The sequence below is a fragment of the Mercurialis annua genome, linkage group LG1-X (assembly GCF_937616625.2).
Source record: "Mercurialis annua linkage group LG1-X, ddMerAnnu1.2, whole genome shotgun sequence".
Lineage (NCBI taxonomy): Eukaryota > Viridiplantae > Streptophyta > Magnoliopsida > Malpighiales > Euphorbiaceae > Mercurialis > Mercurialis annua.
The window spans coordinates 59,519,367-59,531,493 of record NC_065570.1 but is presented as its reverse complement, the minus strand read 5'-3'; the positions used below and the strand labels follow the sequence as shown (position 1 = coordinate 59,531,493).

Sequence of the window (12,127 nt, the reverse complement as noted above, 5' to 3'; positions counted from 1 at the left end):
CTCCACGATCAGGAGGAAGCAGAGGAAGGAAGTAATGAACATACGAGAAACTCACATGCCGCCAGTAATCTTCGATGTAGAAGACTATGAACACGTCAAAGCACCCCACAACGATGCTTTGGTAGTAACTACTATCATTGAAAATTGGAACATGGAGCGAATCTTAATCGACGAAGGAAGCGCGGTAAACCTGATGACAAACGCAGCATACAAAATGCTGGGAGGAACAGCATCAAGGCTACGCCGAGTCCCAATCCCGCTATCAGGACTCGGTGGCCCCTCCATCACTCCACTGGGAGCAGTCACCTTGGAAGTAATAATCGGCCCAGAAAGAGGAATAAATAAGAAAATCATGTCACTATTTAACATAGTGGACATGGAACTGACATACAATGCCATCCTAGGAAGGCCTTTCCTCCATGATTCGGCAGCAGTAACCAGCATAAGAGCGTTGGCAATGAAAGTACCAACCGAAAAGGGAGTAGTGACGCTGAGAGGAGACCAAGGAATAGCCAAGAAGTGCTATGACGAGTCAGTGGTGGATCTCCAAGAAAACAAGACCGAAAAGAAGGAAGAATAGGAATGAAAAACGACCCATCATCGGTAACGACTTTCCGTCTTACCAGATGGCGTCAAATCTATCTTTAATATTTTGTATGCCATCTTTTTATCAATAAAAATTCAATTTCGCTACCATCTGATTAGCCAGACGAACCAATAAAGAAATAAAAATCAAGAACAGCCACGAATGATTAAATCAAAGACGAAAGAAGAAAAAATAAATTAAAGATCAAATTCAAGAAAAGCTAAAAGCCAAGAAAATGAGTTTAAATTAACTCAAGGCAAAATAGCCGAACCAGGCAAATCGCCACGAAAGGCTAAGAGCCAAGAAAATGAGTTTAAATTAACTCAAAGCAAAATCGCCGAACCAGGCAAATCGCCACAAAAGGCTAAAAATGAGTTTAAATTAACTCAGAAAAGGCAAATCGCCAAAAAAGAGTTTAGATTAACTCGAAACAAAAACAAAAATAAAAAGAGTTTAGATTAACTCTATAAAAAGAAACGCCAAGAACAGGGTTTAGAATAACCCTCGAGGTAAGACAAGTACATAAAAATAAGGCGAAAGCACATTTCGAAGAAACACGAAGAAAATATATTCATAAATTGTGAATTACAAAAGCAAAATTAATACATCAGCAAATACAATCAAAAGAAAAACTACTAGACGCGGTCTTTAGACATCTTGACGAGGAGATCACGGGCGATGGCCTGGGGATCCAACCCGTTAACCCCAGAAAGATCAATACTAGGATTCTGCTCTAGAAGCTTCTTCCCAATCGCAAGGCGATACTCGCTTATCAAAGCAGAGTAAAAAGCCTTCGTATCTAGCAGACGGATGTGAAGACCTTCAACCTCCGATCTTAGACTGTCCCTCTCCCCACCAACAAGGGAATTAATTCGAATGAGCTCCTCAATCTCTTGAGTCAAGTCATCGGTCTTTTTCTCGATCACTTTCACTTGGCGATCATTAATCGCATCCTGCGCCTTGAGCTGCGCCAGAAGGGAATCATGCTCTTCCAAAGAGGCCTTCAATTTCGCCCTTTCAGACTCGGAAGTCGCCAAAAGAGAAGACAGACGCTCGACCTCCTCCTCGGCACACTGTCGGCGGTCGTTCAATACCAGAACAGATTGAAGAGCCTACACACACCAGAAATAAACAAATAAGAAAACAACTGAATACAAAAAACATATTATACTCAAGAAAGAAAGCACTTACAGAGAAACCATGAAAACAAGCCAGATCGGAAAGCTCCTGACCCGGCCTACCACAGAACCACGTGACATCATCAGGAATCGCCAGAGTTCGAATATATTCCGCTAGCACTCTAGGATTCAGCAAACTAGCAGGATCCTGACCTTCGACCCACTGAACCAAATCTGGAGCAGAAGAAGAGTTTCCAGGAAAATTCCCCCCCGATGGAGAACCATCGCCAACTCGACGTCTTTTCCTAGACGGAGAATCCGGGTCTCGACCTAGAGAAATCTCTCCCGAATTAGCAACAACCGGCCCCTCTGAAGCCACACCCCCAACTCCCCCCGAGACGGTAAATGATGCTAGAGGGGGAAGTGGCGACGGAACCGCCTCGTCACCTACTGGATCAGCCGAGTCATCATCATCATCATCATCTACAACAATAACCTCAGGCAACGCTATCTCGGCCGGAACTAGGGGGATATCAACAGGAGCCCCATCCACGACAATGTCGCCAGGAATAATGTTGGCGATAGGAACGTCAGGACCACCCATCGGAACGTCCAAATCTACTTGAAATCCGGAAAGGAAATCGTCAGAAGAAGAAGACATCCTACAAAAGAAACATTAAAAAGAACTTGAGCAAATTAATATACCTTGAACAAAAGAGTAGCAAAGATCCGCCAAGCCTCGAGGAGGATCCTCCAAAGGAAACCATCGACTCCGAAGATGACTATTGACCAAGACATCTAGAATGGGACGCGATACAATACTACAGGAAGATATGTCAAAAGCAAGTTTTGACTCGGATAAACTTAAAGGAGACGGACAGCTCCGAACTTGATGAGAAGAAAAACCGTCCGAAAAATGAAGAAAAGCAAATTTATGGTAAACAATAAAGAAACGCCTTCGCCAGCGACTGGTTAGGCAAGGAAGATAAATACGAGACCGCCCTTCTCTGCCAAGGGCGAAAACGAAGCAACCATCACACTTCCTAAAATCTACAAAATGATACAACACTTTGAGAGAAGGGGCACAACCCCGGAGTCTACATGCCTCCGAAAAGGCGAGCACTACTTTAATCGTACCAGGGTAAAGTTGCCCCAGAGCAACCTTTAAATCCCTACACACTTCTACTAAAAATGAATCTAAAGGAAACCTAAGACCAGCAGCAAATTGCTCTTCGAAGAGAACCGCCCTACAAGAAGACCCTGGAGAATCGGACGCAGCCATATCGGCACCGGGTAATATCACCCTATAATCAAAAGGAAAGCTATACTTAAAATAGATATCTAAGACTTCATCCCTACGAAACTTTGATCGGGTAAAAGCCATAGCAGCGCATGCATCTTCCACTCGACTAAGAGGCATCCTAGAACAGGAAATCACAAACATAAACACAGAATAAGGATCAAACAAAAAATATATTGAAGAACACGTTGAAGAACACATCGAAGAACACCAAGTACAGAAGGAATTTCCAGAATATAAGTCATGGAGAATATACACAAAGAAGAAAGCCATATTAACACCCAAACGACGAAAGAAAACATACCTGAAAAATCTGAAGAAAGCAAGTCACGAAGAATCAAATAATCAAACGAAGAACGAAAAGGAAATAGCTACAAGAAATGAGAGTAAATTCGAAAAGTTAGTAAGAGGGAAAAGAAGAAATGCAAAGAGATTAAATACAAAACGCTTTTGAATCATTAACCGTTGAATCATTAAATACCGACACGTGGCAACACAGAATCTTACTAAAGAAGAAACGTCACCCACAAACATATGAAACGACTCGCCCGTATAAAAGAACTCAGCTCCAAAAGAGCTAAAATCCACTAAGGCATAAATGCCAAACTACTTCAGCTCACTTGCGGGGGGGCTAATGATGGATACCGAATCCTACTGTAAGTATAATGGAGCCGAGTTGCAGGAGATCCACTCTCAGGCGACACTGGACTCCCCCCTGAAGACCGAAAGATATGAAGGAGATGCCGAATCTCTAAGATTCGGTAACACGCTAATAAAGACCGAATCCCGCGTGATCCGCCGAGAGCGCTCCGAGTCCGGGATTCGGGTAAACGACTAAATATGGAAACCTTGTCCTATTTGGACACAAACGCTACATATGGAAGGATAAGCTCTACTTTAGGAAGATAAGACTATTCAGGAAGACGTTCCTAAATAGGATTCTTATCAGATTAAGGTAGATCCCGACAAATCAGGAGAATCTCTGCGATACGGCCGAATCCCTACAAAGTAGGATTCACCTGCCTAATACAACTCTACTAGGTATATTCGACTACTATAAAAGGAGCACGAGGTATGCCTAGAATCACAATTACATTCATATACTCAAAACGCTGCTCAAAGCTCTAGACTGACTTTAGCATCGGAGAGTTAATCGGACAACCACCGTCCGGTTAGCTTCTACCCTGTTTTGCAGGTTCACTCACCGGTTCAGAAGGCAGACTCCATCAATTACTGAGAGGTCGGATCGGTGGTGGAGGGTTGACCAAATGGTTTGAATTAGATTGAGTTAGGTTGGGTTTTTTTGGGTTGGATTTTAGGGGTATTTTGATTTAATCAGATATTATATTTAGGGGTGTTTTGGGTATTTTAAATTTTTTTGTCATTTGATGACGTGTCAACTGACATGTGGCGCCGTCAATTTTTTTTTTAAAGACAGCCGCCAAAAAAAATACGGCGCCAGGGATATTTTCGTTGATAAGAGCCATGATGAACGCCAACACAAATATCAGAGGGTTTAACGTCCGTTTTAAAATATATGGGATTTAGCGCCCGTAACCCTAAAGGTCAGGGGCCATGGATAATTATTAACCCTCTATACTTGTCCTCCTGCATTAGCCATTACTAAACATGCTATTTTCGGTAAGTACTCCCCTTACCAAATCCACCTGTTGACCAATTGTTTTGACCTTAAACCTTTCCAATATAACTCAGATTTACCATATCTTTTGTTTGGTTCATTATCTTATATTTAATCTCACTTAAAAATTCTTTATTTTTTTTTTAAAAATAATTCTATATTTGTTTTGAAAATCAAAAACTTTATTAGATATCGAAAACAGTACATTACTGAGAGAAACAGGTTAGTGACAAAAACATTCCTAAAAATCTGGTATGAAACGGGCATTTTGCGTAAGGACATGCATTCTATATGAAATGCGTGTTTATTTAAACACTTACTTATAAAAGTACTAGTTGGTGGAAGTCAAAGAACTGTACTAATACTCAATATTCATTGTTAATAAGCAAACAATTTCAACATTTGGTGTCTTAAACATAGGGCTAGCCCCCAGATTGCGACTCATGAGCTAAAGTACAATGTGAATTGCTTATGCTATAGACTTTCTAGATGTAGTGCAAAATAGAAAGACAAACTTGCAAGTTGCAACCAAATTCAAATGTCAACAACGACCTCATATATCATTAAATTTATTTAGGTATAAGTATTTTTTCCGATTTCTAAATTATTTATTGATAAATATATTTATTTATAAATAGTTGACTTATTGAAAAACTGATGATTTTAAATTTATTTTTGTTAAATTATTCTATATACAATTAGATAGTAATTGACTACTGACTTAATCAATTGAGATTTAACATTTTTAGTTTAATATATTAAAGAATATTTTATCGGTATCAGCAATTTATTTAAGTGAATAGTAAAAAAAACAGAGAGCATTTGGCAATTGCATAATGGAGAAAATGAATCATCAAACTAAATAAGAATGTAAATAGAATTAAGGTTTAGCAGTTAAAAAAGTTCAACATTTTCAAAAAAAATTAAAATTTTAAATTCATTTCAATTTGGTAATTCTTTCCGAATGTATCCATTGTTTTTCTAATTAATTTATCTCAATTTTCATTTGAATCTATTCTAACTCATTAGTTAGCAAATTAATTTTTCAGAATTAAAGTATTTAACTTCTGTCTTTTAGTAGTTGAAGTAGAGAAAAAGTTTGAAACTCGAAATTATCAAAAAGAACAATGGGTATTGTTTCAGATAAAAAATGACGACACAATTAAATTGAAGGAAAAATTTGCAAAGAAATTATCAAGATAAAATAATTTTACAATTTCTTTTTTTGAAAAATTAACAATAAGTCAAAAAGGTTAATTGTTTTTTGCACCATCAGAAATAAAATTAATATTGGTTCCAGAAACAATCATTCTTCATGCATTGCTACGATTATTCTAGGCAGACACTCACAAAATCAGGCAAGGGTGAAGTTAGAGCAAGAAATGGTCAGAATTGGTGGCGCAACAGTATGCAAAATAAAGCATATTTTTTATATCAATTGAAATTAATGGAAAAGGAATGATATTATTACTACCTTAAAACAAAGAGAAATTGTTAGGTAGACTCGGTTCACCACGTTATCCGTAAACTAAACCTATCATATTATGACACGTTATTAAAATAATGACACTATCGTAATATTACAATTCAAAAGTGTAAATAAGTAATAAATAATATTACGATAGTGTCATTATTTTAATGACGTGTTATAATATGATAGACTAGTCTACGAATGACGTAATTTCTCTAAAACAAAAACAGTAATTTGGTGATAGATTTGATTCGGTTGAATTTATAAACTGTGGATGCATCTACATTATTTAAGCTAATAGCGTGGTTTTCCCCAAAGCCACCAACTGAAATTGATCTATCAAGTTGACATTCCGCTATCAAATTCTTAGGTGAAGTTTCAATTAATAAGGGATCAGTTCAACCCCCCTCATCTTGATATAAAGAATTAAAAAATTATTTTCGAGCGAATAGGATTAAAACAATTTAAAAATTGGCAGAATCAGATTAAAAGATTCCTACTTAGTCGCACCTTTCAGCGTGAAACACATTTTATACTAAAAAATGATAAAAAAATTAATATGATCCTTACTGATTATTTTATTTTTTCTTATTGGCAAATAATTTTAAAAAATCAAATCAATCCTTTTGCGTGAAAATTTAGAGACTTTTTCCACTTTTAACATTTTAATCTTCTTCATTCTCAGGTAAACAGCGATTCGACGTTATTGTCGTTTATCGAATCACTTTTTTTGTTCGTTGATGTTGCTATAAATGGAGATGGGCAACAATGCTTGATGGGTTCGAATCGCTAATGGTTCGTCTTCAAACGAACTTGTCGTTGCAACGCCTACCGATTTGTTTTGTTTTTTGACTGTAAATTGATAGATATGAATGTAAAAAATGAGAGGATGGAGATGTGGCGGCAGCTGCCCGACAGGGGATAGAGGTGTGGCAATCGCAACAACAACTATTGACGGATTAAGTTTAGGTTTAATTAGTTTTAGGTTTTGGTTTACTTAGTTTTATGTTTAGGTTAATTCGTGTTTATTAAAATTTTAATGAGAATCTAAACTAGGGTTATAAGTATGGTCAATTAGGGTTTTAATTAGGATCAATTAAGATAAAGCAGAATATTAATTGAAATAATTAATTAGATTAAATTAATTATCTCAATTTTTTTTTGTGAGAAGGTTGAACAAAATACGAAAATACCAACATTTATGTGAAAATAATTTTATTTGTTCGAGCATAACGTTTTTAATTTTTTTGTCAAGTTGAAATGTTAGATAATCCGTTGTTCAAGTTTCATAGACTTACAAAAGTAAATGATAGTAATTGATCAGTTTATCACATACCCATAAATTGATTTTAAAATGAAACTACAACACTAATTGTTAAAGAAATTCTATTAATCTTTATGAATCTGGAGGTATTTAAATTATCGTTGTATTTAATTTTGTTTAATGATTTTTTTTTGTTTTGGTAACTAAACTTTAAAATTATTTCAACTAAATTTTTAGGCCAAAAAAGATGATGTGACAACTGATTTTTGTAATTAAATTGAAAAAAATTAAAATTTGGTAACAAAATTGAAGAGTTTGATAATTAAATTGAAAAGAAATTAAAGATTAGTAACTAAAAAATAAAATCAAAGTTCAGTAATCAAAATGAAATATATCAACAATATAAATACTCTTAGTGTCTATTACCTCATAAGTTTATGTGGCCAATGTTTAAGACCGGGTATAACAATGAAAATAAAATGACTTTTTTTATATAAAATACTGTTTTTTACAACATTTATTTATTTACTATTTTAAATCTTTACATTCCATAAAACTTTCTTCTCTTTGTTATCCTATTCTATTAAAATAAAAAATTTACTTTCTATACAGAAAGTAAAATAAAAAAAGAACAAAAATAAGAATTATATATAGAAAACGACGACAGAACGAAGATATATAATAGCTTCGACGCTAACAATAAACAAAAAAATCATGTCAATAGCGAGACGAATGCGAAACAACGGAGGTAGAGATGCTTTGCGTCGAAACTGATATGATGGTACAAAAAGCGCGAAGGTCAGCGGTGGAGGTGGGAGAGCCATAAATCAAACCCAAAGTAATTAGAAGATGTATATCAACAAAAGAAATCAAATCTAAATTTGAATGAACTTAATTGTTTTATTTCAAATGAAGATTTAAATGTTGTGCGCCTATAAATTGAAGATGAAGACTCTGATCTATTGGACCGAAAGTGAACACGGCTGATTATGGTGAATAAGGTATTGTGAGATCTGAGAGAAATAGGAGAGAGAAATATTATCTGAAAGAGATGCAAAAAATTAATGATAATAGAAAAATAAATTGTAATTATGAGAATTTGTGTGAGAGGAGAGATATATAAATATATTATTTCATCTGCTAACTGCATTTTAAAGATGGAAAAGTAGAAACTGTATGTATATTTGTAAACAGTTTGACAATATTAATTATTTATGAAAAAGCCAATATAAAACCCTTTTATGCCCTCCGGAATTGAAAAAACAAAACTTTAAGAGTATTTATCCAAGATAAAAAAAAAAGATATCATTTAAAATATCAATGTTTCATCTGCTGGCCATTGATTTGTCAACTTAATTTTATAGTTTTATATAAAATATATGGAACATTTAAATCGGATTCTAACTATAAAACTGCAACTTTAAACATTTTATATTTTGATTAATTTTAATTTGAGTTGGATAGATGTTTTGTAGAAGATAAAACTCTACCCTCTAATTTTAAACGGTTGCAAATACAATATGATTTGAATTTGCGATTTCACTTAAATTAGAAAAGCAAATTCACTTGCGCCCATTAGATAACTTAATCTAATTAGTAATGCATTCTATTTCTATTTTGAAAATGAAAAATACGTTTCCACCTCAATAAGATAATAAATGTGTTAATTTATTTTACGTATAGCTCGAAGTAATACTATATCCAAAATATATAAATGATAATTTATAGTATTAAATATCATTAATGATGCATGGACGAATCTAAATAAAACATATACGTAGTCAATTACTCATTTTAAATAGTGACACATGATATTCATTATTGAATAAGGTGTATATATTAATTAGAGTAGAGAATTATGATGAAAAAGACACATCATAAATCCAATTCCGAAACACTTATCCATAAGGAAAAACAAACAAAAGAAAAAATAGAAGTTTGGGTGTGAAAAAATGAGGCAACTTGCGGTTGTGCAAATGCAAGCAACTTGTCACATACCATATATATATATATATTATAGTGTCACGATAATTTGTACTTTACCAAAACAACTTGCTTATCATCATGGCATGAAGCTACGACATTTATGCACTAATGCACCATCAAAACGATAACACGTCAAAAATACCAAAATTAATAATGAAAATAATAAATTTAAATAAAAATAAGTCATAACTATGACAATTTCAAACTTTATTAAATTTATTACATAGTATAAAAATAAAATAAGCTATATATAAGTAACTGTATAGTTGTGTCTCGGTGTGTAAAAAAAATTGGACTATTTGTGATTTACTTAACATTAATTCAAATATTTTTAATTAATTCAAAAATTGGAACGTTGAACTATTCAAATTTCAAATAAAATTCAAATATTATACATAGAAATAATAATTTGTATACTCTAAATTTAAGATACATCACTTTAATTTATAAAATTTTATATTTTATATTGAATAAAAAGGTATATATTTCAAATATTATACTTTCTATTAAATTTGAGTCAAATTTAAAGTTCAACTCGAGCAATACGAATATCATTCTAGTTTGAAATAGAACTAAAAAATTTAAGCTCAATTAAATTTAAATTCGCAATCAAACTAGGCTCGACTCGGTTCATCAACATCATAATTGTGTGTTTGAGACACAAAAGCCGCCCCCATGAAAAGGAAGAAAAGGATGTGAAGAAGAGAAAGAGACAAAAGAAAGTACAAAAAAGATGAGATAGAAAGATTGAAGGAAAAAAAATGAAAGATTTGAACAACTTATTGGATAAAGCAAAGCATCTGTGAATTCTGATAAAAACCCTAGCCACCTTCTTTACACTTTTTCCAAATCAAGAAACCTATAACCTAACCCATTTCCACACACAACCGCATATCTAACCCTAGCCACTCGTTATCTTCTTGCAGAAGCACCTGCAAAAGAAAAGCTCAGTCTCAGAGATAATGTGGTCAGTTTCAAACTTCAAAGCTCACCCATAACCCCTAACCCATCACTGCCTCCATTGAAAACTGATAAAGATGATGCGATATTTGACATTACTGACTCCTATACAGTCATGCCCATTAATTTCACGGTTTTCCTTATTTTTAAACTTATCTCTTCAAATATTGTTTCAAATTTGTCTCCTTTATACTCAAAGCAATTTAACTGCCCGCCCGACCAGAGAGTTAGATTTTGCAACTGCACTTTCAAAGATTTGGTCGATTTAACATGATATAGCTATTAGCTAACTAACCTAATTACATAATATAAATACAGATATTTTATCTAGAGGCTAAAATGGCTGGCTGCTGCAATGAAGTTAATTATATTAAGATTAGCAACAGAACTTAGATTAACGAGAAAATGATGATGATTTCTAGAAACACCTACAAGAAAAAAGAAAAATAAAATAAAATAAAAAGTCTTAAAGTAATTCACAGTAAAACTCTGACTAATCTCAATAAGGCGGTGGTGGTGGCCTAGCAGTAGGTGCCCAAATTACATCAGAAGGCAAATGACTACTATACATAACCATCCCTCCGCCACTATCTCCTCCATTAGCCCCAGAAATAGCTGGCGATTGAGCTTCACCACTACCACCACCACCACCTCCACCAGCTGCAGCGGACTCAGAATTTCTCCCTTCATCATCAATAGGTAGCCGATGATAACTCGGGTTATTAAACGTAGCCGCAATGATATAAACCGTACCAGCCGCCACCAGACTCCCAGCAACTAACCCACCAACGATCTGACCTTGAGGACCCGCTAAAGAAAGAGTGAAAGTATTCGGGACAGGATACGACACCGTTTGAGGCATAAAAGTCGCAGAAATAGATAAAATATCAAATCTACCGTGAAAAGTAATAGTAGAACCAGGAGTAGTCGACGGCTGCCGTAGGGTTACATTAGCTACGGTTCCAGATCCTGTCAGAACACATATTCCAATATTCTTCCGGCGACAGAACCGTGATATTGCTTCCACTACATCACAACCGCCAGGTACTTCAAGAATGTAAGGACTCATAGCCGGTTCAGTATCACGTGTGATAATAACCGGCGGTTTAGGTCTATTCTTGGATCCCGGCGGCCTACCTCTGGGCCGCCGGACTACCTCAATAGTACCACTATCCGTGCTGTTGGGGGGTTCGTTAAGCTTGGCGGCGGTTATAGGAGTGACGGGGTTGGCAGCGCCGGTGCTTCTAGTATCGTCATCTTCGGAGTCGCGGGAGAGTTGGAAGTGGGCGGAGAAGGGGAGAGGAGGCGGAGGGTGGTGGTGGTGGGGGTGGAGTTTGGAGAAGATATGGGAGGAATCATGTTTAGGGTGATGAAGGTGTTGGTCTAGATATTCACCTTTCATGATATTTGGGTAATTAGTTAATATTAAAATGGGTTGGGGGTTATATTTAATATTGAAAAAGAGTAGAATATGAATATGAATATGATTGGTGTTTGGGAAATAAAAAAACAAAGAATAAGGAGGAGAGGTTTGTTTATAGTGAAAAAATGGGGGAGCTGAGCTTAGAAAGCAAGTAAAGACTAAAGGCACCGCTGGTGAAAGTGGGGTCCCCAGTGGGATTGACAAAGACAGGTTGATGTAATGTCTTTTGGGCTATGGGGGCTTCCCCTTTGTTTTCTCATTTTTCTTCTTCTTTATCATTATGGGTTTTCAAACTTTTCTTTCAACATAAGAATAGTTTTTCTTGCATCTATTATAAAACGGATATCCGCAAAACAAATCGTAACGTTTTTTTTTTTTTT

At 35.1% G+C, this 12,127-nt stretch overlaps 2 protein-coding genes across 2 annotated transcripts; both read right to left on the bottom strand.

The window, feature by feature from the left end:
- Window positions 1-1,209: 1,209 nt before the first annotated feature.
- On the bottom strand, window positions 1,210-10,420 carry LOC130015182 (uncharacterized). Its single transcript, XM_056104877.1, has 5 exons — window positions 10,364-10,420; window positions 10,236-10,296; window positions 3,309-3,317; window positions 1,778-2,073; window positions 1,210-1,698 (listed from the first exon to the last, which is right to left on the bottom strand). The coding sequence occupies exons 1-5, from the start codon at window positions 10,418-10,420 to the stop codon at window positions 1,222-1,224; spliced, it is 900 nt and encodes a 299-aa protein (XP_055960852.1). The 3' UTR covers window positions 1,210-1,221.
- A 255-nt stretch (window positions 10,421-10,675) lies between these two features.
- Window positions 10,676-11,841, bottom strand: LOC126673560 (AT-hook motif nuclear-localized protein 28). Its single transcript, XM_050367757.2, has one exon. It carries the CDS (start codon window positions 11,724-11,726, stop codon window positions 10,824-10,826), a length of 903 nt encoding a protein of 300 aa, XP_050223714.1. The 5' UTR covers window positions 11,727-11,841; the 3' UTR covers window positions 10,676-10,823.
- Between the last annotated feature and the right edge of the window lie 286 nt (window positions 11,842-12,127).

Excerpts from the sequence above, each read along its gene's own strand:
- LOC130015182 (XM_056104877.1), bottom strand. The coding sequence starts at position 10,420 with ATGTCAAATATCGCATCATCTTTATCAGTTTTCAATGGAGGCAGTGAT. Across the intron at positions 10,297-10,363 it reads GAGGCAGTGATGGGTTAGGG|GTGCTTCTGCAAGAAGATAA; the intron begins GTTATGGGTGAG and ends TTTCTTTTGCAG. Across the intron at positions 1,699-1,777 it reads CTTGTTTTCATGGTTTCTCT|GCTCTTCAATCTGTTCTGGT; the intron begins GTAAGTGCTTTC and ends TGGTGTGTGTAG.
- LOC126673560 (XM_050367757.2), bottom strand. The coding sequence starts at position 11,726 with ATGAAAGGTGAATATCTAGACCAACACCTTCATCACCCTAAACATGAT.